The sequence below is a fragment of the Nannobrachium achirus genome, assembly GCF_963921795.1.
Source record: "Nannobrachium achirus genome assembly, chromosome: 2".
Taxonomy (NCBI): domain Eukaryota; kingdom Metazoa; phylum Chordata; class Actinopteri; order Myctophiformes; family Myctophidae; genus Nannobrachium; species Nannobrachium achirus.
In genome coordinates, this window is record NC_137811.1 from 57,194,992 (window position 1) to 57,211,416 (window position 16,425).

The window sequence follows — 16,425 nt, forward strand, 5'->3', positions numbered from 1 at the left end:
TATTTTTGTTTCCACTTTCATACCAGGCTTCATTCTGCCAGCAGGGAAAGCAGCGATAGTTTTGAACAGACGCTGACTGAGGAGAGGAACTCGTCTCTACAAACTCCTCTGAAATAAAATCCCTCTCTAGTGACCATGCATAAACACAACTGTGTTTATGCAAATTTCCCCCAGCGCGTTATATCCAGGTATTAAAATCTCTGCGCTCGTTGAACACAAATGCTTTAGCGTCTCGAGGTGACAGAGTGAGTTGCCATTCAGGCTGAGTGTCAGGCTAAGCTAAGTAAAAGGAAATGACCATGCCGGTGGCTGATGAAGTAAAAAATCCTGGATTGTAGCAGCCATGGACACCAGTGTGTTTCTACTCTACAGATCTTTCATTTGAAATAAGCCTTTACTTAATTTAGTCATTCTCATTCTCATTCTCTGTGAGCTGTTAACATTGTCTTTGAAAGTAAGGCGGTGCACCCGATCCCCAATTTATCATCCCATATATTGGGCACTAATCAGTACTCTATCATCCCATACATTTGGGCAAGTTGGGCCCATCTACCCAACTAGTTGGGCTATTTGGGGCTTATCAACCATTTGTAAGGCTGATTCAATATGTGGTCTAAGAAAAAAAAAAGAAAAAAATACATTCCTTGAGCAGGCAGCCAACACACCGGATCAGAGCTATCAGTCGCCTATTTATCTAAGTAGCAACATCAAACTCAGGCTGAATAAAAGGAGCGATGCATAGATTAAAAATCACACTCGTGTGAACTGAGCGGTGGTGTGTGTGTGTGTGTGTGTGTGTGTGTGTGTGTGTGTGTGTGTGTGTGTGTGTGTGTGTGTGTGTGTGTGTGTGTGTGTGTGTGCAACAGCGCCCCTCCCTTAACATGTGTGGTCAGAAAAGGTTACTGCAGGCTACGGACACGGAGACAGACAGACATACATACCCACACACACGGCCACGTATAGGAGCGTTGTGACCACCGCTCAAAAACTAAATTATTCCGATTTGAAACCTGGATTTCCTGAAGGTTGCATATCCATTTCATGTTCTATCTTGTTCATTTTCCCATAGGTTTGTTTGACTGGCTTGTTAGCATATAGCGTAATAGTGGGAGTGGGAGAACGGCATTCTCATTCTGTCAAGCGCAGCCCTGATTGCCTTCTCAGTGGCTGAATGCAAGACTGAGAAAACAAGGACACCCGCCATTTCCAACAACCACGTTCGCAGTCTCAAGCGACCTTGAGCCTGAGTTGCCATGCCAAACGTTGTGAAGGTCGCTTGAGCCTACTCAGCACCGTTCGAGTTACGTCTCGATAGGGAGAGAATAGTAAATCAAGTTTGGGGGTGAGTGTTTGTCCCAGCTGTCACTCAAAGTGCCTCGAAATGACTGCTTTGCCAATCACAGCATGTCTTTTCCGGGACTCGCCTGAATGCCGTTATCTTCCACTCTCGCGCCAGCAGATATGAACGCATATGAAGGTCACGGTGTCATGCGGAGGTCAAAAGGTTACTCTGGTTCTAGCTACTTGACAAAAGGGCTATACAATTTTCTATGATGTGATGCATGGAAAATCACTGATCGCTCCAGTGTCAAATAAACTTCTCTCCTGCTGTAAATGGAAAGCTGTTGTAAGCTGCTTGCTGCATGAAAGTATTTTCAAACGAGGAGTGATTGACGTGCCTAGTAATTCATGTTCAACGAGAGCTGAGCAGGGAGGGAGAGAGGTGGAGCGATCGTCTCACACACACATATGCCTGTTCGTGCCAGAGTTGAATTGTCCTGAACGTATTTATTTGTGACACACAGGGAAAGAAGTGTTGAATCTTGACTCTTGACTTGAAAAAAAATAAAAAATAAAAAAATAAAATAAAACTAAACTAAACTAAAAGAATAACATCCCTAGTTTCATCTTCTAGTGTCCACCTTGAAGAACAAAGACAAACAGTTTGGGTGAACTACTACATGTAAATTATTTTACGTGATACATCACAAAAGGGATTATTTGATTGCTAAAATTAAGATATTTGCAGTTTATTATTATTTATCATAAAGAATGCTTCAATTAATCAATTATTTTCCCCACCCTACAGTCTCTGTCATCAGCATGGGACAGCATCTAGGAAAGAAGGAGCCTCTTACAGAGAGCAAGGTAAGAGACTGTGTGTGTGTGTGTGTGTGTGTGTGTGTGTGTGTGTGTGTGTGTGTGTGTGTGCGTGTGTGCGCGTGCGTGCGTGCGTGCGTGCGTGCGTGCGTGCGTGCGTGCGTGCGTGCGTGCGTGCGCGCGTGCGTGAGTTGTGTGTGTGTGCGCGCGCGCGCGTGTATGTGTTTCTTTGTGAGAAAGAGAGATTCAAGATATATGAGCTTTCAGTGGCTAGAAATGTGTTTGTAGAAGTAAGAAGGCAATGCTTTTGTGATTTAGCATGAGAATGGAGCATGTGTTGCAGAGTTGACTTCCAGCCTTATCTTTCTCAGCCTCGGCCTTTATCGTTGGGGAACAGGACTTCGGACCCTTTTGTTGACGAGCTGTCAGCCTCTTTCTGTCAAGCTGAATTATGACCTTTACCAGGCTCTCAGAAACAAACCCATGCTCTCACAGTCAACGCTTCTTTATCCTTGTCTCATCCATGTCTGAAATGGATGGTACAAAAGAAAGAATTACACATTTGAGTGTGTTCAAGCGAACAATTGGATTTGTGTACGTTGCTTAGAATGAGTGCGTTTTCATTTTTGAGAACTGCTCACATGTGTTGCAAATTACGATGGCTTACTCTCTCGGCTGTAGGTAGCACCTGGAAGACAACTTGAGTTGAATGGAATATATATATATATCACAGATCGCGTTAGACCGGTAATTGCCGGTTTTGACCGTTTTTTTATGGCCAAGACCGGAAAATAAAATTCCTCCCGGACATTCTGACCGATTGAAAAACCAATGGTCATTTATCATTATCGCCGTCTGCTCCTCATGCGCAGGCTGCCTCTCTCTCTCTCTCTCTCTCTCTCTCTCTCTCTCTCTCTCTCTCTCTCTCTCTCTCTCTCTCTCTCTCGCTCGCTCGCCCGCCCGTCCGCTCTCCCTCTCTCTCTCTCGCTCACTCGCTCGCTCATTTCAGTGTCAGTTTGCGACACGCACTGCATGTAAAGCCATGGGAATTAAGGAATGCACGCACGGTCAGCAATCAACCCATATGAACAAACATTATACACTTGTTTGAAGTTCTTTATGAGGAGATGGAGTGGAGACAGTAGGAAGAGCCTTTTCAACTCTCCTAAAGTTGCATAACATGCGCACGGACGCACTGTCTGTCTGTGTCACCACTCGACAGTGAGTATTGGATTCATTGCTGGTCAGATCAGATGAATCTATCAACCTTTCCTTATGAAGCAAATGCTATTTTTCAATATTCTTAAGTCAAGACATGGTATTGTAGGCCTACTGTTGGATGATGACAGAAAGACCTTGTTGTGAAAGCAGTGTGCCACATGCAGACAGCCTGCGCGATTAGTCCAATAATTAATTCCCTTATGCGAGATTGAAGCGTTTTTTTTTTCTTTCTTTCTTTTTAGCCTATACTTTTTCCATTCAATTCGTTTTCAGTCCCAACTATGCAGTGAGTAGGCCTAATAGACTACTTTAACTGTTGCTATTGGCTGTTTGTACACCTGCTTGTAATTTATGCATTAAAATGATTATGTCCGGTATTTTCTTCAGATGTCCGGTACATTTTTATCATGCCGGTCACGGTGACCGGCTGTTAAAAATCCTAGCGCGACCTCTGATATATATATATATATATATATATATATGGATATTTCTCGTCCCCATATGCAGCAGATCGCATCTGTCTTAAAACATAATACAAAATGATCTGTGATTAAAGCTGTTGTAGTAGTTAACATTTTGCACATAATCTGCAATTTGTCCTTTGCATTTTGCATTTACCCATCCTAACTGTTAGTAGAAGTGGGCAACTACTAAACAGTACTTGGGGAGAAGTCGGGGTTCAGTGTCTTTCTCAAGGACACTTTGACTCTAAGCCAGGAGGAGCTTAAACTGGGGATTGAACTGGGAACCTACATTACTGATCCTATGGTTGCCACTGCTTCCCTTTAAAAAATGACCAGTGGTTGCTAGGAGCCAGTGGAATCAATGATGCCTTCAACTGACAACTGCAGGGGTCAGCAGCAAACCAGAGTTGATACACCAACAACCAGATCCTAAGAGCTTGCGTGTGTTTGACGTCTACGCAAGATTTTACCTGCATGTCATTGCCATTCACATGGGTGTATTTTATGTTATACAGTACATGTTATTATATATATATATATATATATATTATAGAAAGAGTTGAAAACCTTCCATAAGAAGGGACTGCATCACTCCAGGGAACTGCAATGGACAACTGCTTAATTCATGATTTTTTATTAGCACGACGCGTTTCGCTCGTCAAGCTTCATCAGGTGCTATATTCATGTATATAGCACCTGATGAAGCTTGACGAGCGAAACCATTGTTGTCCATTGCAGTTCCCTGGAGTGATGCAGTCCCTTCTTATGGAAGGTTTTCAACTCTTTCTATAGTTTATGCATGCTGACTACGACTGGCACCCCATATGGGCCTTTCGTTTGGATGTGCAGGAGTCTCTCCTCTTTGTTCTATATATATATATATATATATATATATATATATATATGTATTCCTCTTTTTCTGCTTTTATTGATAGATCACAGTAGATTGACAGGAAATGGGGAGGGAGAGATGGTAGGGTGACACGCAGCAAAGGTTGTCAGGATCGGGAGTCGAACCCGCGACACGCTGTTAGGCTGCATCAGCAGCCTGCTAGGTGCCTGGACCGCTACGCCAGCTCCTACCACATATTTTGGAAGCCAATTACAGGCAAACATTATGTAATACACTAAAAGGCTCTGCATTCTTTAGAGGGTCCTCTTTATGTGATTCAAATTAGGGGTCAATCATCAGTATCATCATTTCTGACATTTCTTGTAAAATAGCCACCTTCTGCAAACTTCATAGCCAACATTGGTATGGATTGGTATGATACTGTACATATTGTCCCATGACTCCAGAGTTAGGGTTCGACTGTAAATTCATCATTCAGTCAGTCTATGCATCCATTGTGCATGGTGCATGTGTAGAGGACAGATAACTCAGTCAGTCTGTCTGTCAGTCAGTCAGTCAGTAAGCAAGCAACGTGCACTTGTTCCACAGTTTATCAATTTATCTAATTGGGTGTTTGATTACCTTTGCATTGATTAATAAAATCAATTCAGTAGACCTTCAGATATCCGATCATGTGTTATGACAGCCCTGCAGTTCTTATGGCTATTTTTCATTCCCAATGACAAAACTTAGGAAAGTAAACAAATAATCCTGTGCAGAAAGACAAACCTGGAAACCCTCTCCCATGCAGGTATAAGATGTACAAATCCGACCAAAACAAAATATTCTACTGTCTGCTCTGGCAACGAGTTAGAATATTCCAGTAAACAAAATACTGTTTCATTGTTACTGCACAATAATAGGCAGTTCAGAGTAATCCTTCATAATCATAACTTGGACTGTCTCAGTTTTACTTGTCACATCACAGTTTTACAGGTGTAAAGCAGCGGGTGATTCTTGTCTTCCTGTGTGCTCCATTGTTTTGTAGTATTCCTTGAGAAGAGAGAGGACAGTCACAGTTGAGAGAATGATCAAGTTGAGAACCGACAAGATGGCTCGACTGTAGAGAGAAGCATTGTAAATGAGAGGCGGGGGTCGGGCTACTGTATGTGGGCACCGGTGCGTGTGAGAGAGAGAGATCTATGGCTGCACAGCACTGCCTGTTCTACATCAAGTTTAAATTGAATATCAAACATCCGACAGTGTGAACTGAACAATACACCAATGGCCTTTACTCTACAGTACTATGAACATACATTTTGTTTTTAACTGAAATGGTCTCTATTTTGATTGTCTTAAGTACCAGCTCTTATGCCTTAACTTTAAGGCCTGTCCATATACTGTCTTCGACCACCAAACTTTTCATCTGAAAGGTCAGGATCAACAAATGAATGACGTCACTCGCATCTTCTGAAAAGCATTACCCCGAATTAGAGTTTGGAGAGCTGCACATCGGGAAGTCGGAACTCAAAAAAATGTCGGTGGTCGGAGACAGTATGGACAGGCCTTTAAGTTAAAGCATAAGAGATGGTACTTAAGACAATCAAAATACAGCCCATATATCTGTCTATCTGTCTGTCTGTCTGTCTGTCTGTTTGTTTGTACCCCCAAATAGAGTACACCTTTCACTCACTGATCAGCAGCATTCCATGCAAGCTACTGCAGGCGTCAATCATAATTCACAGTCAACCAATGTTGATAAGCTCATAAACCCACCATTAGGACAAAAACCATTAGGACGAAAATATAATTTTCCACAGCCATATAATTCACTACTAAGATGATATTGGAAATGTCACTGCCAAGTGCCATGCCAGATAATTTGTTGCTGAGTCAGACAGTATTTTCAATAATTCAGCAAACAGGATTCATGTCTGAGTCAGAGATTCATTGTACCACCTGATGGATGGGTCTTTGTAATACCGCTATTAGCTGTAGAGATGTGTTATTGATTTTCAAGGGGAAACTGTGAAACCCAGGAGATAGGTACAGGTAAGAGTACAGAGATAAGAATACGATAAAATAAAACAGGTTTTAATCAAATGTAATGAAATATCTATAGACTTAGGATTCTGTTAGTGTGGTTCCCCTGACATCACAGTGATGTCAGAGCGGCAAACCCATTCTGTTAGAGTGGTTCCCCTGACATCACAGTGATGAATATATGTTGTAGGACGAGAGTGTGTTATTACGATATATTTTGGCAGAAATGTTGTTGAATAAGTCATTATGTATGACACATTTTGGACTTTATGTAAGTTCTGATATGAATACGTCATTACGTACGACCCTTTTTTCCTTTCTTGTCTTCTATGTTTTATTATTGATGCTTATGTGTACAATCTTTGCTCTAGAAAGCACTTTGAGCTGCATATCATGTATGAAAGGTGCTATACAAATAAAGTTTATTAATATTATTAATATTAACAAGAACGTGGAGAAACCGTGGAGCTGCTCTGCCTGGCTGCATACCTCTTGAGTGCCAGAAGTGTGTATATACAACTCTCCACATGTCCCAGACTCTTATCCCTTCAGGCTCCCAGACTCCCCATTGCACAGAAGTTAGAACAAGTAGAATCACTCCCAATGTTCTGCCATACAGCAGCCTGTAGCACTTGAGCTAGCCTCGACGACCATGCAAAGGTTAAAATGTAATTTACATGTTATTTATACTGTAGTAGGCACAGCCAGGATCTTTTGTTGACCTCAGAGCCTATACTAGTTTCTATAGTTTGTGTAGATTATTCATGTTTTGTCATCATACTGTTTAGACTGAAGGGCTTTGCACACAGGCGCAATTTTCAACAATTGCATTTCTTTCCGTTTGCTGCATGATTAAAACACATTGGATTTGGTGAGCAATGCTGTGCGGAATCCGTGCTGCGGATCCAAAAAGGAGTCATAAAAGGAGTGATAAGTTTATACCGCATGCGATGAGTTTAATCAAACTGGATTAGATCGGGGAAAAAACGCACTGCCGCAGCCACCTGCCGCATGGCAAATTCGGAGCCGGTGTGCATGAGGTCATAGAGAATCATTGTTTTCTTTAAAAAAATTAAACCGTCCGTTTTTTCCGTGTGAGAAAAACACGTCTGTGTGCAAAGTCCTTTATGCTATAGGTTCTTGGTTTACCTATGATCCTAGATTGCTGAGGCAGTCATGTGTTTACCTTGCTTACTGTAAATCGCTCTGGGTGAAGAAGAGCATCTGCTAAATGCCTAAATTGTAAATATAATTATGACTTTGCTTTTCTAGCTTCATGGCAGAGATATTTGAAATGTAGCGCACCAAGCGCTGTTGCATTTGAAAGCAACACAATGATTCAGAGGGTTCCTGCCTGCTGGATGTGAGAGGATTGAGGGTTTAAACGGGCACTAATGCTATTTAATGACATCAGGTAATCAACGTCTGCCTTGCATACGTCTCTTCGCCATAGACTTTGAAATTAAAGTGGATAAAATGAGGCAAAACCATTATGATTCAGCTTGGCAACAGTGACCTCTGAAGACACTGTGAGCCAACCCTTTTGAACTGGGGAGCTGCCTTAAGCCCTCCTTACACCTGATGACTTGAAAACGATTTCACAGTTTTAATACAATCAAGACGAGTCGCGGAGCGCTCCTGTCATTCGGTTACTTGTTACTCAATCGTTAAGTGTGAGGTGGTAGTTTGACACGATTTCTACCCCGACATGAGACCCAGATTCTGTCACGAGAATATCAAACTGGTTTGATATTTTCGCAAATCGGGGCTGAGTCTGAATAAGTACAATGATGTAACAACCAAAACGGAACGCTAGTGAGCCAAAAGCCATTCATGCCCCAAGACGCTGAGCTGCTCACACGACAGCCCTTTATTTCATCATGTATCATAAAGTACACTATTCCAAACATTCGAAGTCGATAATACGTTTAAAGTTATAGGATCAATCTATGCCGGCTAGAGTAGACTATGGAGAGGAGAGAACGAGAGAGGGCGGAGGGCGGAGCTCAGTGTGTGTGCAGTGGTGGAAAAAGTACTCACATGTTTTACTTAAGTAAAAGTATCAATACCTAGTATATAGGCCTACTGTGATGTGACACGTTGTGAGCTTGTAGATCGGCTATTTTCATTTAGCCCAATAGGGCTAGTGGTTAATGATTTATAATAATAATATAATTTATATCTGCTAAGTAACTATAGTAACTAAAGTTTTCAAATAAATGTAGTGGTGTAAAAGTACAATATTTTCCTCAGATGTAATGGAGTAGAAGTACTAGTAGTAAGACGCCTCAGGGCAACACGCGACCTCACCCTAAAGGGCGAGGTCGTGCCATGTCTTGGCCATCTGGCCAGTGATGTATATCGGACCAGTTCCCATTTATGAAGACCCCTGGTACCTATATATAGAGATCCATGTATATGGAGATATGCTGTGAGAGCCCAAACATGCTTACTCAGTTATTCGTTATGTGAAAGTCCTATGACGTCTATGGCATCTGACATCATACCTTTTTATGCCCATACATGGAGATCCCTGTCTGTAGAACCAGCCACACAGATATGGGCTGTCTTGGCCATCTGTCTTGGCCATATATGGATTCTGTTAGTGTGGTATGTGGCCGATGTGGCCTCCATACATGGGCATTCCCATATGAAGTCCTGTTAGATATGGGCTTAATATTGATGGCATCAGGACATCATGTATGGGCAAAATAGGGATTCTGTTAGTGTGACATCACAGTGAAGCCAGAGCGTGATGTCAGAGCGGCAAACCCATTCTGTTAAGAGTGGTTCCCCTGACATCACAGTGACATCAGAGCGGCAAACCCATAGACCGTAAAATTGTGTACACGTCTACGCGTCCAGACAGACGCACACGGACAAGCTGTGACATTTCTCATAGTAAACCTTCGGTCGCAATAATTATATATCTGCAAAGTAACTTGTAACTAAAGTTTTCAAATACATGTAGTGGAGTAAAAGTAAAATATTTGGATTGAAGATGTAGTGGAGTAGAAATAAAAGTATTGGAAATTGGAAATATTCAAAGTAAAGTACAAATACCTCAAATTTGTACTTAAGTAAATGTACTTAGTTACTTGACAACACTGTGTCTAGATGAAAGTGCAGTAGCGTAATCCACAAACCTCAGAACTACTCTCTGAGCTGCCACTGGGCTTGATTTCACCTTCACTCCACTTAACAATGCCTTCTTGAGAATCCTGTTGCTAATCCACCTGGTTGCCATAGTGTTGCCATAGCGACTCAAGATTTCAAGCCATAACACTGCAGTTTGGTGATCAAATTAGGGGGTAAACAGCCGTGGTGGAAGTGCTCTGATTTTACATAAGAAAAAGTATCAAAACCACATTATAAAAATACTTTGTTACAAGTTATTCCGACCGAAGGTCGCAATTTAGTATGAGAAACGGCACATTATGTCTCCGACCGTCCATCCGGACGGACATCTGTCTGTGTACGATTTTCGACGGTCTATGGGTTTTCCGCTCTGACATCATGCTCTGACATCACTGTCATGTCAGGGGAACCGCACTAACAGAATCCCTTTCATGCCCATATATGGAGATCCCGTATGTTATCAATATTAAGCCCATATCTAATAGGACTTAATATGCTAATGCCATGGAGGAAGACAGTCCGTGCTTGTGTGGCTGGTTCTACAGATATGGATCTCCATATATGGGCATAAAAGGGATTGTAGGGTATTTCACTTTAAAACACATCTGGGGTCATTTAACCATATTTTGTGGACAGTTTTTATACACCCCCTTCCTATAGCGACACCCTGTAGAGGGCGCCGATCGCCCTTTCTGCAGTGTAAACAGTAGTGTAAAGTAACGTGTAGCCTACATTTACTTAAGTACTATACTTAAAGGGATATTCCACTTTCAAACAAACTTTTTGGTCATTTGATCATCTAATCAGGCTGTTGGTATGGTAACACCCTGGACAGTTTTTAATTTGCTTGATTCAATATTTAGATATTTGATATTCACTTTATCAGACTCTCCCTATCAAATATGTTTAAATGACCCCAGTTTTTAATTTGCTTGATTCAATATTTAGATATTTGATATTCATTTTATCAGACACTCCCCACCTCCCTTTTTTTCCTGGTGACTCATATTACCCTCCTAATATGTGAGCTGGCCGTGTTTTTTCGATAACTTTTTTCATTTATTTTTAATAATGTTTTGGGAAAATAATGCAATAAAAAGTATTAAAAAGGTTTCACCAGAAAAAAAGACGGGTGTTTTTGATGAATCTATCATGGTTGAAATGGAGAAATGGAGTTTGACGTTACAATGGGTTTGTATAGGAATGGGCCCTGATGGAGTGTCTGATTATATCAAAAATATCAAATATCTAAATATTGAATCAAGCAAATTAAAAACCGTCCAGGGTGTTCCCAGCAGCCTGGTAGATGACAAAATGACCAAACTTTTTTTTTTTTCTTCTTTTTTTTTGAAAGTGGAATATCCCTGTAAGGTGCCCTCACAAGAAAATACCTATGAGAGTGGAATCCGCGTTCCGCCAATGCATTTCAATGAGAAGGGAGCGTTTTTTGCAGAAATCCTCTGCTGGCATGAAACCGCTTCACTCTCATTGAAATGCATTGGCGGAACGCGGATTCCACTCTCATAGGTACTTTGGTGTGAGGGCACCCTTAAGTACACTTTTGAGTATTTGTACTTTACTTGAGTATTTCCCATTTTTAATAATTTTACTTCTACTCCACCACTGGCTGCGGTTTACACCGCGGCAATGGCGGCGGCGCTCTGTACAGGGGAGCGCTCAGGAAAACGATCTTTATATAAAACCTTTGTAACTTCAAACTCCATTTTAACCATAAGGGCCATTCACACTGAGCACTATAACTACAACTATAAAAATATATAGTTTTAAAAAGCCAAGTGGATGGCAGTGTTCACATTGACTATAACAAAAATACAATATAGTTATAGTTATCTTTATAGTTATAGTGGTCAGTGTGAATGGCATTTAAGACTCGTTTAAAACAGTGGTTCTCAACCTTTTCAGGCCGCGACCCCCAAAATAATCATATTTTAACTGGGGACCCCACCACCACTCTGACGAGCACTAACAGTTGAGGAGTTACATTGTGTATAACATGGTTCTATTGTGAAAATAGCAGATCTACAAGCTTACAACGCCTCGCACCGCGAGGTGTAGATCAGCTATTTTCACAGTTTCTGTCTCTAATATTTGACAATTGGCCAATGTTTAATTTGTCATTTTAGAGGTATTAAAAAGTCCTTAAATTGTCACTTTAGAAATGTGCAGATACCCTCTATACACTTAGATTTCGGGTTGGTTTGTTTACTGTGGGGAAAACAATGTTGCACCCCAAAAATAATTTGGGGCCCCCCCGGGGGTCCCGACCCACAGGTTGAGAACCACTGGTTTAAAACACACGTCCTTGGTTCTGGTGACTAATATTGTCCTTCTAATGCATGAGGGGGTAGTGTTTTTGTTTTACAATTACTTTTTAATAAATATACCGTAAATTGTATAGAGACCCCGTCGCCAACGGCTGTTTGCTTAACGATTTGGACCGCAACGGCGATTGTGTCATAGCAGCCGTAGTCCCGCCTCACGTCGCGGTAGTAGAAACGGGCTCCTTAAATTCCCTAATATCAGTCGGAGGCTGTGGGTTTGAATCCACCTTGGTGCATCCGGGTTTGTCCAGAGTTGAGCCTTTTTCAGGGGAGGGAAGCTGGGTGCATTCCTACAGGCTAGGGCAACAAATGTCAGCAGAGAGTGTTGGGTGGAGGAGTAGGAAGAAGGCTCTACATCCTACCGGTGGGGGCTCCTCAGGTGAGCCTGTAGTGTAGGATACAACAGCAGGGGGGTAAAAAGCATAAAAGAAAGAAAGAAAAGAAGGAAAATCACCAGAAGCAGAAACGTGTGTTTTCAATGTGTCTAGCATGGGAAATGGAGTTTGAAGTTTCAATGGGTTTATAGGAAAGGGGTGTGTCTGGTGAAATTAATATATAATATCTAGATATTGCTAAGTAACTTGTAACTGAAGCTGGCAAATAATTGTAACAACATTCTTTGTCACTGAGATGTAGTGGAGTAGAAGTTTAAAATAATTTAAACACGGAAATACTCTTCGTAAAGTCAGAGTTCCTCAAAATTGGACAGTACAGTACTAGTAAATATACTTTGCTACTTTCCACCACTGACACAAACAGGGGCCGGCAAAGAAGAAGAAAGGATACATGGAAAGAGATAAGGAGGAGGAGGCAGAGCAGAAATCATTATCCCTGTGTGTGTGCCCCTTGTTGTAATTATTGTCATTTGTACCTCATGCCTGTGCCTGTAGCTGGCTACTCGCCTGGCGGCTGTAATGGGCTGTGTGGAAGTGTGTCTGCCAGGGACGTGCTGGCCATTGGGAAAAGCGGGCCAATTCCCGAACGGCCGGTTCATTCCCGGCCGGTCCAGGCCAGCCATTAGGAAAAAAATAAAATGTTGTTACATTTTGGGGGCTGGGCGGCCAACAAAGTAAATCGTCACTGTCGGGCAGAAACCTCGTATCTCCAAGTTTTAAATGTGTACATTTTTTCGCAAAGCAAGCCCTGCTTTATCGTACAAGGCTGTCGAATCAGGGGCCCAGCACGTCCCTGGTGTCTGCTCGCTGGGGGAGAGGAGCAGACCAAGGATGCAGGGAAGCAGGTCTGCAGGGAAGCAGATAGCCACAGAATGTATTTGTTTCTTATGCCTGCAAGAACAGAGCAGGAGAAAGCGGTTGGCTTCATTTAGCGTCAATGTTGTGCAATTTAACAGCATGTGCAATGTGTGAGATCTAGGCACGATTTAACGTAAGTCTTTTCAAACTGGGGACAAATTAAATCGAATTAATAATAAGTGTAGCATGATGCACGTAAAAAAAAATAGAAGAAAATAATGGATTTGTGTAACATGAAAACAATTGCAATTTTTCGGTCATTTTGTCTGGAAAATAATTTCGTGTTTAAAAAAACATAAAAAAATGTATTGTGAACCTAGTATCTTTCATGCGATCATAACATTAAAAGGTGAATAATCCCTCCTTTATGATGTCATCACACCCCCCACCCCTAAATAACAACAACACAAAATCGAGTTAAAACTATCCTAGTTTTACAATGAAAATGTGTTCTGTTTCTTCTTAGAGTGCGGTAGTCACTGTGTCCCGCAGTCTTGGCCTGCCATGCTACCACACAGTCTTGGGAAATGGTCTAAACAGCAAAATGAGAGTGTGTTTTGAACTAAGTTTTCTAATTATTATTATGAAAATCTATTTTAGTTCATGTATAGAGTATAGAGAGCAGTAGTGGCTCAGGAGGTAGAGCGCCCGCTAGGGAAAACAGAAGGGTCCCCGAGCAATAATCTGAACCCCTAACTGCTCCCAATGAGCAGGTTGATGCCTTACATCAGGGTTTTTCTACCTTAGGGCCGACTACATCTCCTGTCACAAATAATGCATTGTGTGGGATATTTCACCAACATGTTAAATATTTTAACATTTACTCAGGCTTTTGTGTGCACCTCAGACAGTTTTTAAGTTGCTTGATTCAGTATTTCGATATTTAATATTCATTTCATCAGACATGCCCCCTTCTTATACAAACCTATTGTCACTTCAAACTCATTTTAACCATTCATTCATTGAAAAAGAAAAAACGAATTGAAAAAACACAGACCCCTCATGGATTAGAGAAGTCATTCCCAAACAGGGAGTCGGGACCCCGACGGGGGTCCCCAAATTATTTTGAGAGGTTCCCAGATGATTAGCTTAATGTGCAACATTGTTTTCTCACTCAACAGGAAACAAACCAATAACATTTGAACAGGTCTACACGAAAATAGACACATCTTGAGAATCAAAATAAGGAATAAGCAGTTAGGTTATTATTAGTTATCATTTTTAAATTAGGAAAACTGTTTTCCAGACCTGGAAAAGGTTTGGAATTTATCAAATGTTTTCAAAAATGCTTGGAAATGTAACATGGTACATGGTACAGGTTAATTTCACAACACTCAACCTTCAACGTATGAATTTCACATGACTATACCGGCGGGCCATTAACAATACTGTTCTCGAAGGAAGCCGAGGGCCATATAAAATCTGCCCTTGTGTCACGATTGGCCCCCGGGCTGGACTTTGGACATGTCTGCCTCGCATGGTTTCCTCTACCGCCTGTGTGTGAATGCGTTGAGTGAATGGGTGAATGTAATACACACCGCAAAGTGCCTTAGATAATAGGCGCTGTATAAATGCACCATTTACCACTTATACATATGCAATTATACTATTGTCAAGCCCATTCTCCAGAGGCTAACTGTCATGTTCTTTTCCCCCTTCCTTGATTTATCTTAATGGTTGTCATGTTAACCAAAGTAAGTGTAATGTTCTGGCAAAACAGCTGGTTGCCATGGAGATGGTCAAAGAGGAACGTGTACATGCTAGAGTCGTGATCCTTTTTCCCTGAACCACTCGAGTACGGCGATGGGAACCCATCCTGTCTCGCCAGGGTTGCACCATCACGACCTCAGTGGAGAGCAGACAGGAGGGCTACATAACCAGCATCACAAACAAGCTTCATTTGATGTTTTCTCTTCCATCTCCTCCTGTGTCTATCTATTCACAGGAGGCGTAGCGCTTTGAACCGCTCTAAATTGGTTTGTAAAGCCTCTAGCAATACAGACATCAGAGCAAAACGTTTTCTTGTTTCAAAACAAACAAGTTCAGGCCACGATTAGAGATTACGTGGGTCCAAGGCTAATTAGATTTTTTGTTGTTGGATAAGATAAGATAAACCTTTAACAATCCCCGTAGCAGCAACAGCAGTAAGTATGAAGCAGGATAGGTGGGTAAGAGTAGAGAGATAAGAATAAAGACCAGATCAAATAAATAAGAGTCTGACACTAGACATCTCTCTGCACTGGGTCTGACAACATTAACATAATGTGTACTGGATCCATTATCCAATCAATAAATATTCTCCTATACTCCTAATAATTCTCCTATAATTCTACAATTCCACAAAATAACTACAGATGTTTTTCACTTTCCCAAAATGTAAGCTGTTTATTAGCGTTTTTATGACAACACCGGAGCTTTGGAGTTCGGGCTATGGGACCTATTGTCCCATGGTAACAGCAGTCGCCATGCTTACAGCCCCGCAAGCTATGGGATGACTGCTGCCCAGATGCTCACTAGCCTGAAAACCTATAAAGGACTTTCATTTTGCGGCCGTGTTCATAAACACTGCATTTTATGATCATGTGCATGCATGTGTGTTGGAACTGTTGCTGGTACAGTACCAAGTACAAAGTTACTTTCCATCCCTGATATACTGTGCACAGAGCATAACCCAAACTCTGCACATACAGTACTTTGGGTGCTTATATCCCCGGACGGCTATAGACTAGTAACTATAAATGTAAAAGCCATATGTATATGTATGTACGTATATGCATCTTTCGCATCTTTCACGAATGGATATACAGTATGAATGGATATATGAATGACTACTATCAACAGTGAAAATGATACATGATATATGATTTAAACTGGCATTCAGCAGTGTGAATCTGGACAATTTGTAAAGTGTTTAAAAAATTATTTTACTTCTTCTTCTTTTCGTGTCTTTGAAGCATTATATGACAGTTTCCCATTTCTTGACACAGTCCTTTGCTTTTTTATTGAACTCTGCGAGATCTTTTATGCTGCAC

The 16,425-nt window shown here is 41.4% G+C and overlaps 1 protein-coding gene across 1 annotated transcript in view; it reads left to right on the forward strand.

Annotated features, from left to right (window-relative positions):
* Nucleotides 1-16,425, forward strand: part of LOC308306832 (myelin basic protein-like) — a 90,632-nt gene that overhangs the window by 16,199 nt on the left and 58,008 nt on the right. The window contains exon 2 of the mRNA XM_080751881.1: nt 2,090-2,148. Within this exon, the coding sequence (XP_080608007.1) occupies nt 2,104-2,148 (45 nt within the window). The 5' untranslated portion in view covers nt 2,090-2,103. The remainder of the gene's footprint in view (nt 1-2,089; nt 2,149-16,425) is intronic.